This window comes from Salvelinus sp. IW2-2015, linkage group LG17 (assembly GCF_002910315.2).
Source record: "Salvelinus sp. IW2-2015 linkage group LG17, ASM291031v2, whole genome shotgun sequence".
NCBI lineage: Eukaryota > Metazoa > Chordata > Actinopteri > Salmoniformes > Salmonidae > Salvelinus > Salvelinus sp. IW2-2015.
The window spans coordinates 39,207,980-39,222,160 of NC_036857.1; the positions used below are offsets into that span (position 1 = coordinate 39,207,980).

Here is a 14,181-nt window from a genome sequence, read left to right on the forward strand (position 1 = left end):
TTGGGTGAATTTTGGCCCATTCCTCCTAACAGAGCTGGGGTAACTGAGTCAGGTTCGTAGGCCTCCTTGCTCACACACGCTTTTTCAGTTCTTCCCCCAAATATTCTATAGGATTGAGGTCAGGGCTTTGTGATGGTGTTAAGGGAATTAAATAATTCCTCTATGTACTCATTAATTAAAATCAATCTGTCTATTTATAAGAATTTGTAAGATACTTATTAACATAAAATAGACAGGATACAGTCTTATTAAAATTAGATAATAGTATTTATTCTCGGAGCACGCTACCATTTGACCATAAACAACAGTTTATATACAAGATATGACGTCATAGGTTACAGAATAAATCTCCTCCTCCTGAACAATATAAAACAGGTTCAAAAGTTCATTCCAACTCCCCAGCGCACACACATGACACACAATATAATCTATTCTCCTGAAGGCTCACTATAATTTATTACCACTTTAGCAGACAACTCAAGATAATGGAAGACCTAAAAAGTTACTCACTGCCTTATCTAAACATCTCAGGGCTAAGTTGGGTCAGTTCAACCATAGTTTAACGACCCTTTTTGCTTACTTTATAACCCACAGCACAAATCTCTTTCACTAGGCGTGCAGAGTTCAATTAGTTATAGTTTTATCTAAATCTAGAAATAGTTTTAGTTATTATTAACAAAATTCCTAACAGATGGCCACTCCAATACCTTGACTATGTTGTCCTTAAGTCAACTTGCCACAACTTTGGAAGTATGCTTGGGGTCATTGTCCATTTGGAAGACCCATTTGCGATCAAGCTTTAACTTCCTGACTGATGTCTTGAGATGTTGCTTCAATATATCCACATAATTTTCCTCCCTCATGATGCCATCCATTTGTGAAGTGCACCAGTCCCTCCCACAGAAAAGCACCCCCACAACATGATGCAGCCACCCCCGTGCTTCACGTTTGGGATGGTGTTCTTCGGCTTGCAAGCCTCCCCCTTTTGCTCCAATCATAACGATGGTCATTATGGCCAAACAGTTCTATTTTTGTTTCATCAGACCAGAGGACATTTTTCCAAAAAGTACAATCTTTGTCCCCATGTACAGTTGCAAACCGTAGTCTGGCTTTTTTTATGGCAGTTTTGGAGCGGTGGCTTCTTCCTTGCTGAGTGGCCTTTCAGGTTATGTCGATGTAGGACTCGTTTTACTGTGGATATAGATACTCTTGTACCTGTTTCCTCCAGCATCTTCACAAGGTCCTTTGCTGTTGTTCTGGGATTGATTTGCACTTTTCGCACCAAAGTATGTTCATCTCTGAGTGGTATGACGGCTGCGTGGTCCCATGGTGTTTATACTTGCGTACTATTGTTTGTACAGATTTTCAAAGTCGTTTAAATGCACAGTCAACTTAGTGTATGTAAAATTCTTACCCACTGGAATTGTGATACAGTGAATTATAAGGGAAATAATCTGTCTGTTAACAATTGTTGGAAAAATGACTTGTCATGCACAAAGTAGATGTCGTAACCGACTTAACAAGAAATTTGTGGAGTGGTTGAAAAAAGAGTTAATGACTCCAACCTAAGTGTATGTAAACTTCCAACTTCAACTGTAGTCTCTATATCGCGTGACAGTTTACTTACTTTAAAGTAAGAAAACTTTGTCATTCATAACACATACACAAATGCCTTATGACAGTGTACAGTGCCTTGCAAAACTATTCATCCCCCTTGGCGTTTTTCATATTTTGTTTTGTTACAACCTGTAATTTAAATGGCTCGTGGCCACGTCTGGCAGCGATTACAGCCTCGAGTCTTCTTGGGTAAAATGCTACAAGCTTGGCACACCTGTATTTGGGTAGTTTCTCCAATTCTTCTCTGCAGATCTTCTCAAGCTCTGTCAGGTTGGATGGGGAGCGTCGCTGCACAGCTATTTTCAGGTCTCTCCTGAAATGTTCGATCGGGTTCAAGTCCGGGCTCTGGCTAGGCGATCAAGGACATTCAGAAACTTGTCCCGAAGCCACTCATGCGTTGTCTTGGCATTGTGCTTAGGGCCGTTGTCCTGTTGGAAGGTGAACCTTCGCCACAGGCTGATGTCCTGAGCGCTCTGGAGCAGATTTTCATCAAGGATCTCTCTGTACTTTACTCCATTCATCTTTCCCTCGATCCTGACTAGTCTCCCAGTCCCTGCCGCTGAAAACATCTCCAAAGCTTGATGCTGCCACCTCCATTATTCACCGTAGGGATGGTGCCAGTGTTCCTCCAGACATGACACTTGGCATTCAGGTGTGGTGGCTAATTTCTGTATTACCAAATGAGGAGAAACAAACTTCACACACCAGTCAGCGTTATACTTAAACTACATTTTTAATAATAAGAGCTTTGCAATAGCATTTGACTTTCAATGATGCGCCATTTCTAATGAACCATTGAAAGTGACAACACAAAAGTACAAAGATATTTTATAGCCAAGATACACCCCTCTCAACCTACATGACGAACCACAGATATTAGGAACACTTCACAAAGGGACTTTACAATTGAGAAAGGAGTATCCCTTATCCAGATAACATTTGCTATAAATTATCGTTCAGTTTGGTCCCTAAGATGAGGTTCTAATCTCGTTCCTGGTACTTCATAGCACAGAACCATTACTTCATCCAATGGCATAACTCAATTGTCAACTCTAGATACTCCCATCTCAAGTAAAAACCCCTTCTTGACCCCTCTCCTAGACAAGCTAACTGAGGGGAGTGAGCCTCTAGGTCATACACTATCCCAGGATAAGTGCAACATCAGAGAGGACATACAAGGGTTCCAGGCACTGCCATACACCTCCCCCCAATGCCAAAGGAGGGAGTGACTTGCGCACAGACATTGTGGAGACAAGTAATTGGCTCCTCATTAATCACGCCATCCCTTCACATGGTTTAAGAATAGGTAAAGACACATTCACATATGAAAACCATGTTCCATCCTGTCCTCTTCCCTTTCTGATATTCTGCATAGCACCAGACACATGTAAAAGACAAGCCTGACCTCTCCCCTCTCTGGGCCCCAAGTGACTGAGCCCCAGCTGAGGGAAGAAGTACAACTGCCAACACCAGAGTCCAAAGAAATACATTCTAATAGACAAGTATATCACATAAGCATATTATGCAGATAAGACATCTTAATTACTTATGTTACCCAACTAATTCTGATTCATCCACCACACAGGCCAAAGAGTTCACTCTTGGTTTCATCAGACCAGAGAATCTTGTTTCTCATGGTCTGAGAGTCATTTTGGTGCCTTTTCGCAAACTACTGAGGAGTGGCTTCCGTCTGTCCACTCTACCATAAAATCATGATTGGTGGAGTGCTGCAGAGATGGTTGTCCTTCTGGAAGGTTCTCCCCTCTCCATAGAGAATCTCTGGAGCTCTGTCAGAGTGACCATCGGGTTCTTGGTCACCTCCCTGAGCACTCATTTTGTTGACAAAAATCTGATTATATAAAAAATAGCTTTTTTATTGATAAATGTGATTTAGCAGAGGTATATGGCAAATATTAACCATGTATGCTGTATCTTTGTATAGCATTAGATCAATTAATCAATCAATGTACTGTACATGCAAAAACACATATATTGAACAATTCTAAACATCTAACTGCAAAAGAGCATGCTGGGAAATTCTAAATATTTGGGAGTCAACCTCTCTTGGGATTAGAATTGAACCTCTCGGTTGCCAGCGACCTGAATGCCAATGGATCTGTTGCTATGCCAATGGATCTGTGGGTATGATAAAGAGTGTTAAAAGATTAGAACCAATAGACTAGGGGTGTGCTGATCTCTTCATACTCGTATTCATAATCGTATCTGTTTTATCACACTTAATACTCGTAATGAGATTTAATCATAAATCGGAAAAAACAGAAGTGTGCTTTAAATGCCGGTAAAGCCTATACCTCAAGTACAATACTGCGCTGTCACTCAAATTGCATCGCAAAGCGCGTCGTTATGTTCCGTCACTTATTCACACACATTGTTCAAAGGTAAACGATCCAGACAGATGAAAATGCACATTAGGGCTATTTACTTACTTAGCCTATTTCGCATGATAATTGAATAGGACTAACAAATACCCTAATGCATGGCTGACTACTACTGCCTGCATTTATTCCAGACAGATTTATATGCAGGTAGGCTAATTCGCTTGCCCCATACAATTGTTTAACATTCAAGAGGATCAAAACTTTTSTCTCCTGACACTTATGCCACAACATTTGTACAATCAAAATAAACAATCTACATTTGAAATTTTATTTTCTAATGATCTGTCACTTGGTAAACATGCTTGGGCGAGAATAAATAATAATAATAATAATAGCAAGAAGCATGGGCTTGGAGCACGACATAACAGACGTCGTCAGCAATGGAATAATTATACGGACAGACAAAGTAGGCCTACTAAACAACTGCAAGTAGACCGAGAAAAACAACCATATGCCCACAGCAAAGTCTACAGAAAATAACTAGATTAAACAACAATGACTAGCTATGGATTCTGGCGTGTGTCTGTCTGGGGAAATGAGAGCAGACGGAGAGCGGATTGTTCTCATCCAATCGTCCAGTTTCTTTACAGACAGAAGAACTAACTAATATGTGTTTGAAGCACACAGTGCTTCACACTGTTTGAGTGAAGTAGAGATGCGTGCTGGCAGCTGAAAATTACAGGAAATACTCATGTCATAATTAGTATTCGTAAAATGATCAATATCCGTTACGATACTATTTTTATCAGAGAACTCGGCACACCCCTACAATGGATATTATGTTATTTGTCCATATTTAGGAACCCTTTTGGGTGCCACATAGAACCATTTGATTTATCCCTGTAGGGGAACCCTTTTGAGTCCCATTCAGAACCCTCTCATGAAGAGCCCTCTGGTTCCAGGTAAAACCAATGACAGGCTCTACAGTTATACTTATACTGTGCTTTAAGAAGGTATTCAGAACCCGTGACTTTTTAGACATTTAGTTACGTTACAGTCTTATTCTAAAATGTATTAAATGTAAAATTTTCCTCATCAATCTACACACAATACGTTAGCTAGATAAAATCCAGTACTCTCCCCTAAATCTTAGCTAGTTAGCTAATGTTATACCACATCTAAAGTCAATCTCTTGGAACATTAGAAATGTTCCAAGCCACTATAATGCACTTTTGATGAAATCGTCATCGACCCCATATGAAAATGCATTGAGTAGAATGTTCAGTCGAGAGTCAGTCTACAAAATGTGCAACCAATGAGTAGTGCACTACAAAGGGAATAGGGTGCCATTTGAGACACAACCATAGGTCTCTGAGAGAATTTATTGCACTTGAAAGTCCCAGGCAAAGTTCTTATTAGCATGCCAACCTGTTCGAGCATCACAGTGACTTGTAAAGTACAAACTGTTGTCAAACTCTTTTTTTATCAAACTTTTCCATAATTAGTATTCGTATTAAACAGGGTAGCATGCAGGAAGCTCAGCATATTCGTTCAACGGCTGTGAGTAGATCTCCTGGAGCACTGTACAAACACACGCCAACACATACAGCATACAGACTAGTATGCATGCACACGGACACTATGCACACACACATGCTCACGCACAACACATACAGTGTGCAGGTTTTGCATGCATACACAAACACATAGTATGCAGGCCATACGTAGAGTATGCACACATGTGCACAAACACACACATAGTATCCATTCACACACAAACACACATGCAGAGAGGGAGAGATAACTAGGATATTTTTTTAAAGCAGCAGAGGAGGAATCTGTAGCCATAGCCAATTAATGGCTTGCAAATCCTCAGGGAACGAGTGGTATAAGAGTGCTTTTCTCTTCTCACCGACAGGCAAAGATTGGTTTAGTTAGTTGACTAGTTGGAACATATTAACTATTGATAACCCTTTTACAGATCCATCAGCAAAGAAAGTCGGTGCTGTCCCAGGGAAGTTGGACTGACCTATTTCTAGATTTAACAGCCATACAAAACTCTCCCTCCCTCATTGCCATGGAGACACCCTCGGGTCTCTGGGAATAAGCAGAGAGAGAGAGCGAGAGAGCGAGAGAGCGAGAGCGCGAGAGAGAGAGAGAGAGAAAGCATCACTAAGAGCATCTGCTAAATGGCTCAAATGTAAAGCAGAGAGGGCGAAGGAGTGAGGGAGAGAGCGAGAATGAGGAAGGGAGAGAGACCATAAAGAAGACAGCGAGAGAGAACAAAAGAGTGAATATTGGCATGAGAACCCGGCCGTCTTTTCAATTTTGACAGCAAATCCCCAACGAGCATTGTCAGTTTCGTTAAACACTGTCAGAAAGACATATTTACCTGTCACAGATGAAGAATGGATTGAAGCCAAATGTGCCATGTCAGTTATTTTTAGATATGTTAAGATGCGCTGGATTTACCTCCAGTGCACACATCCCCCTGTAATACAGAAGAATGGGGAAAGTAGTTCAATTATTTGTACTCATTTATGGACATTTATGGTCTCTGAAGTCAGACAATAACAATGGCTCACTCCTCGGGGCTTTGGTGAGTGGGTCTTATTAGGTTTCACTAACAGCATTTGAGAATTATGACACATTTTAAAATTAGATCTCAATACTGTACCATATTTCCTTATTTCCTTTACCATTTGGCCATTAGATTTGCCACCAATGCTCCTTATAGGACACATCACTGCACTCTATACTCTTCTGTAAACTGGTCATCTCTGTATACCTGTCACAAGACCCACTGGTTGATGTTTATTTATAAAACCCTCTTAGGCTTCCCTCCCCCCTATCTGAGATATCTACTGCAGCCCTCATCCTCCACATACAACATTGTTCTGCCAGTCACATTCTTTTAAAGGTCCCCAAAACACACACATCCCTGGGTCGCTCCTCTTTTCAGTTCGCTGCAGCTAGCGACTGGAACGAGCTGCAACAAACACTCAAACTGGACAGCTTTATCTCAATCTCTTCATTCAAAGACTCAATCATGGACACTCTTACTGACAGTTAGGGCTGCTTTGTGTGATGCATTGTTGTCTCTACCTTCTTGCCCTTTGTGCTGTTGTCTGTGCCCAATAATGTTTGTACCATGTTTTGTGCTGCTGCCATGTTGTGTTGCTACCATGCTGTGTTGTCATGTTGCTGCCTTGCTATGTTGTCTTAGGTCTCTCTTTATGTAGTGTTGTGATGTGTGTTCTGTCCTATATTAATATTGTATTTATTTTTCATCCCAGGCCCCTGTCCCCGCAGGAAGCATTTGGCCTTTTGGTAGGCCGTCATTGTAAATAAGAATTTGTTATTAACTGACTTGCCTAGTTAAATAAAGGTTAAATAAATAAAAATAAAACTCGTTCGGGGAAATCTGCAATCTGATTGGCTGAAATGAGGTTCCAAGTCATTGACAATTCCCGGTTATCCATACTGTCTATGGAAGTAGTGTCAGTTTTCAAAATATCAATAAGCCAACTCTGAGCCTTAACCAAAACAAAAAAACATGACAATTTCTCTCACCTCGGATCCGCAACCAGTAGTAACCACAAACTTAATTGAAGGTTATCTTAAAATGAAAAGACTAATGTAACATTCTGCACCCCAATAACATTGTTGCCGAGGTGGACTTGCCAGCTAGCTACAGGATTTGAGTAACACAGACGTTTTCTAATAACAGCTGAGCTAGCCTATGTGAAGTGCTAGTTCGCAATGACGATAGCTGACTGAAATGTAGTTGAAAACAGGTGGTCAAACGAGATACATGGGAGTATTTTACAGCACTAGTGCCACTTGCGTCATGACTGCAACACATTTTGTAACACAGAAAGACCGGAAAATGTTCATCACTCATAAGATGCTGCAACAAAGATGTCTCTGCATAAACAAATGAATGCTAGCTAGCTACATTTTACCTCGTTGGTCCTACGTTTAGAATGAATCCAATTGAGTTTTTTTGGTTGTTGGTTTAGTTTTCTGTAACTTCGTAGCAAGTAAGGTCTGCATGGTACGGGGGTTTAATGCTAGCTAATTCGTAACACTATCTAGATAATTTAGCTGGACTCTGAATTTATGTTTTTGGGTACATGGGCTACAGCCAGCTGCTTAGCTAATTTTACACCAGGGATGCACAACTTTGACTTTTATGGGGGTGGTGGCCACAAATCGGAACTCATCATGAGGGGTGGCAGTGGCTCGCGGGTCTGCGTACCCACATGCATACCTACATCCATACCCACACCTTCAGTCAGAGCCGGCCCTAGCCTATTGGATTCCTAAACAACATTGTGTTGGGGGCTCAAATAATTTAATGCAATTCTACTTATTTTGCCATGGAGCAGAGAGAAACATTTGCAGTTTTACAGCTAATTTCCTACAATTCTGCACATGTTTCCATGCTGCACCTCCTCTTCCATGCTTCACGGTTTGAACCACACGTGCGGAGATCATCCGTTCACCTACTCTGCGGCTCACATAGACACGGCGGTTGGAACCCAAAATCTAAAATTTGGACTCATCAGAGCATAGGACAGATTTCCACCGGTCTAATGTCCATTTCTCGTGTTTCTTTGCCCAAGCAAGTCTCTTCTTATTATTGGTATCCTTTAGTAGTGGTTTCTTTGCAGCAATTCGACCATGAAGGCCTGATTCACGCAGTCTCTTCTGAACAGTTGATGTTGAGATATGTCTGTTACTTGAATTCTGTGAAGCATTTGGGCTGCAATTTCTGAGGCTGGTAACACTCATATGAACTCTGCAGCAGAGGTAACTCTGGGTCTTCATCTCCCATGTTGGTCCTCATGAGATCCAGTTTCATCATAGCGCTTGATGGTTTTTGTGACTGCACTTGAAGAAACTTTCAAAGTTCTTGAAATGTTCCTTATTCACTGACCTTCATGTCTGAAAGTAATGATAGACTGTCGTTTCTCTTTGCTTATATGAGCTGTTCTTGCCATAATATGGATTTGGTCTTTTACCAAATAGTGCTATCTTCTGTATACCTTGTCACAACACAACTGATTGGCTCAAACACATTAATGAAAGAAATTCCACAAATTAACAAGGCACACCGGTTAATTGAAATGCATTCCAGATAACTACCTCATGAAGCTGGTTGAGAATGCCAAGAATGTGCAAAGCTGTCATCAAGGCAAAGGGTGGCTACTTTGAAGAATTTCAAATATAAAATATATTTTGATTTGTTTAACACTTTTTTGGTTACTACATGATTCCATATGTGTTATTTCATAGTTTTTATGTTTCCACTATTATTCTACAATGTAGGTAATAGTAAAAAATAAAGAACAACCCTGGAATGAGTAGGTGTGTCCAAACTTTTGACTGGTACTGTATGAAAATTATACATGCATTTACTTACCTTCCTGTTGTGTTCGTTTCTGTGTTCCCGGTCCAAAATGACCGCCCCATTATAGCTGATTATAAATACATATATTATCACCTAATGTTGTGTTAGATCTTTTTATCAACTTAAGTTCTTGTGAACATTACAGGTTTTGAACTTCTATTTGCTATTTATGGCCTGTAGGCCTCATTGACCTGAGCTCATGCAACTCGTTTTTGAGTAAAAAAAGCATCATGTATGGATTATTTTGACTATAACAAATACTCAGATGAAACATATTGTGATATTTTGTCGTTGGCCCTGGGGTCATCTTCTCGGTGGGGATGAAGATCAGGACAAATTCCCATTCTTTGACCGGACTGTAACAACAACCTCAGCAGGGCCCTCTTCCTCATCACTGGATTGTTCCACATCGGTTGTCTCTTGGTCTGGATCATATTCTGTGTTGTCTTCAACGTCTGACATTTCCTCCTCTAATGCATCATCACTGTCAGTTTCCTGGCCTCTCTCCTCATCATCAGTGTCATGATCAAAGATATGATCAAGAGCCTCACATACAGTATATCGTTTGGTCATTGTGCTGCCACAGAATGAACTGTGAGCAAGGCCTCAAAAAAGCTTTATATACCAGAGCTGCGAGAAAAGTTCTATATATTATTGAAACATTGCTGCGATTGTTTGTGAGAATGCCAACAGGTGTGGTTCCCATGGGGGAAAGATTCTATTCGGGAAAGGTTCCCGTGGGGGTTGCCATGGAAGCCAAGAAGGAGAGTGAGGTGTGTGTGTGTGTGTGTGTGTGTGTGCTCAAACACACATGCATGTGGGGGACTGGGAGAGGAAGTGTGTCCATCTGATGAATGGGCATGTGCCTGAACTCAATTTTATACACTAATTGTAGTCTCACCCATTCATTTATAATGACCGGTCATTTTTGACTGGGAACACCACAGGTGTACAAAAGTTAAATATAACACCCAAAATGTTATGAAAATCATCAAAATGTATTTTGTGCATTCAGATGCCCTGTGTGGACAAAGTCATGGAACCTTATGACAATCAGATTAAATTAACTACATGTTTCATAGAGAAAACTTGTAAATCAGTCCAATTTGACAGGAACACAACAGGAGGGTAAAGACAATACACTAATTTATTTTTTATTTAACTAGGCAAGTCAGTTAAGAACAAATTCTTATTTACAATGACATCCTAGGAACAGTGGGTTAACAGCCTTGTTCAGGGGCAGAACGGCAGATTTTTACCTTGTCAGCTCTGGAATTCGAACTAGCAACTTCCGGTTACTGGCCCAACGCTCTAACCACTAGACCACCTGCCGCCCCTTTATCACTTAAAGTGTTATGAATGATTGCACCACGAATATATTTCCAGGGTATTGACGCATCCTCCTCCCAAAACAGCCTATAACAACACCAAGGGTAGGGGAAGGGTATCCATCTTTAAAAGTGAAGTTTTACTCTGATGTCAAATCAACTCATATTTTTGCTAGCTACCTTAGCTGTTGTGCTAGCTATCATGTTACTGAACCGTGACACTAGCATACTGTCATGCATATTGGTATTAAGACAGGAGCGTATTCACCTAAAAATATAATTGTTGAGGCAAATCATTAGTTAGCTAGCCAGCTATCACATGAATTGTGCAAAAATATGATAGCTAAGCGCTACCCAGTCAGTCAGTGGCACTGACAGAATGAAACTGTCAGTGTTTCACTCTATCCCATAAAACATGACATTGCTAAGTAGGCATCATTTAGATAATAAAATGTTAAAGTTAATTAATAAGTTAGACTCTCACTGGACAACTTTCGTAGGTAGATAGCTTAGTTTCCAACAGATGTTTCTAATCCCCTTGATTGGTCATCAACTGTTACTGGTCTTGAAACTCATGTGTTCACCAGAAACTGCTTCTGGTAAACTTTTGCCACAAGTGACAATAAATACTATTGTTTCCAAAAGTTTGTCGCAGATTCACCACTAGTGGCAAATGTTTGCAAACTTCTGGCAACATTTTGTGGCACACTATTTAGTTTGCAGCAAATTTTCCAAACTTGAGGGAAGTTTTCAGCAACATATTCATTTCTGTAAGGGTGAATTATAAATAATTACAAAGTTTATGCATTGCCAGTACCTCAGAGAATAAACATTTTTCACTGGTGTAGACAGATTATTTTTGGGGCTTGAACTGAATCTATTCCTATTTTCTCTCTTTCCCTCTCCGCTTTGTCGTGTGAAAATATGAAATCATGCAATAATGGTCTGGGTCATCTCTGCTCAATTTTTTCTCTTTTTTATTCTCTGCATCTCTTCAGGTTTGACACTGGGAGGGATGATGGTGACAACCGCCAGCGCGGCGGGTTCCAGAATATGCAAACCCTGTCTCGTTCCGCGTGGAAGAAAGATTGGAGGGAGGTGCCCTACACCTGTCTGGACAGAGGACTAAAACCTGCTCCACCCTCTCTCCGCACACAATCGGTCCCCATCATCCCCTCTCTCCAGGGACACGACCGCGAGGGGGGTCACATGGATGAGACCAGGCAAGGAGTCTCGCAGGGAGGGGGTCTCGCTGGGCCAAGTCACAAAGTCCAAGGACCTGCCAGTGGCAGCAACCACACCCCCCGTCACTCAACCACCTCTTCCTCTGAGACTGTAATAGAATCTGAGGCCAGACCCAGTCATGTGCGTCCCTGCGGCGCTAAGACTGCACTGGGGTTAGGGACAAGCCCTAGCCACATGCACCATGGCTCCTCTGAAACTCCAGTAGGGCCAGGGGGCTCGTTCCAACACTCTGGTTTTTGTCCCTCCGGGACAGCAGCATCCAGATCAGGTGTTGCCAGGTTGAACAGCACAAACACTATTATTGCTGTGACCGTGCTGGAGTCCGAGGGAAAGAGCATGCGGTATACACCCAGACTGCTATACAGCTGTCCCGGGAGCAGGGGTCCTCAGGCAGGAGGCCAAAGTGAGGCCCAGGGGCTCGGTGAACAATACCCCCACCCCACCCCTAATGGATGGAGGGTCAAACTGCTTTCTGACAGCAGTGGTGAGCAGAGGTGCTGGAATTGATTATGCCAAAACTTCTGCCAGCTGATTGGACTATATCTTGCCGACAGGTGTGGTGATATTGATGATTTGTCGCCACAGATGATTTGTTTACATAGCAGGTTAGGATAATTAATGTTGGGGCAGGGATGTGCAAAGATGACAAAATACAATTTCAAATTACCATAAAGAACAACGTATGAAAATAAACTACAAAATACTTATATTTTGAAATGTATTTAATTAAAAATAAATGTATTTTGTATTTCAAAATACATAAATACATTTGCAAGTTGCCGGCCCGAACAGCAACAACATTCTCAGTAACGGTTACAGAAACATTTTACTTGCTATGACTGTGATATGCTGTTGTTTATCTACATTAGTTGAATGCACTGACTGTAAGTCACTCAGGATAAGAGTATCTGCTAAATAACCAAAATATAAATGTACATGTGAAAATAAACATACCAAAATAAACTGCAAAGCACACTAGGTATTACTATTGGCCTTGTTTCGGGGCGAAGCTCATTAGAGTAATACTCAGCATGCTTTTCAATTGTTCATTTGTACATATACATTTACATTTCGTTAATTTATCAGATGCTCTTAACACACCATATTGCCATCAGAATTCTGATACCAATGCAGGGTGAAAGGGGGCCACAAAATTGTGAACCGCTATAAAAAAAACGGTATAGAAAAAAGTATTTTGTCATTTGAAAATACAAATTACAGCTCTCAACAGTATCTTGTTAAAACATACATTGGAGTGCAGTTCAGCCCAGTGTAATACAAATTACACAAAATACTCAGAAGTAATTAAAATACACATTTCAAATACATGTAACAGAAATACTTCCCATCTCTGGTTGCAGGTTAGGTGAATTAACGTGGTAGGTTAGAATTAACACAGCAGGTTTGGTGAATTAACGTAGCATGTTAGGAGAATGAGGTTAAGGTTAGGAAAAAGGGTTAGGCATAGCTACAATGCTACAGTTGTCAACAACTGTTGTCCCTGACGTGGCCACTAGTCTGAGCTCTAGTCCTCCATCTGGCCACAATGGTAAAAACATAACAAACAATATCTGGTGACAAATCATCAGTAACATGACACCTGCAGGGAAAGATTCCGCCCACCTGCATCGACGACACGAGGGGAGTGGGACCACCTGCCTAACAAATTTGACCAATCACAGATGGCCCCTAGTTTCTGTAAAAGAGCCACAGCAGCCTGGACTGCAGAGAGGAATTTATTGATACATTTAAGACCTTGAATTATTAAGAATACACACACAGTCTATGTGAATAATGTGAAACAATGCAGACGGACATAAAGACTGGAGTGGGAGCTTGATTTAAAAGTGTATAAAATAATATATACATTATCTGTATGGCACTATTTAAACAACGCTTCTACTTAGAAACCAAAATAGTGTGTTATCGCTATGTTGTTTCTCTATTGTAAAGAAATCTAATTGTATATAGACGTATATATACTGTATATTTGACATGACAACGTGACTAAATAAAGACAACGACTACAGTGTTAAAGAGTGTGTGAGTGATTGAATTTCTAAAACATCTTTCAGCTTCACATTTGATGTCTGTGTCTTTCAAGTCAGTGAGGGTATAGCCTAGTAAATTGTGTAGCAAAATAAGTTTATCCTATATGACACATTATGTCAACAGGTGCTGACTATGGCATTATTCACTATGCTGAATGAGGTTTCTCAGTTCTACATCTTCTTCC

General features: G+C 40.8%; 1 protein-coding gene across 1 annotated transcript in view; it reads left to right on the forward strand.

The window, feature by feature from the left end:
• LOC111976345 (pro-neuregulin-3, membrane-bound isoform-like) overlaps window positions 1–13,956 on the forward strand; it is a 198,669-nt gene extending 184,713 nt beyond the window's left edge. The window contains exon 9 of the mRNA XM_070447752.1: window positions 11,699–13,956. Within this exon, the coding sequence (XP_070303853.1) occupies window positions 11,699–12,452 (754 nt within the window). The 3' untranslated portion in view covers window positions 12,453–13,956. The remainder of the gene's footprint in view (window positions 1–11,698) is intronic.
• The last annotated feature ends 225 nt before the right edge of the window (window positions 13,957–14,181 follow it).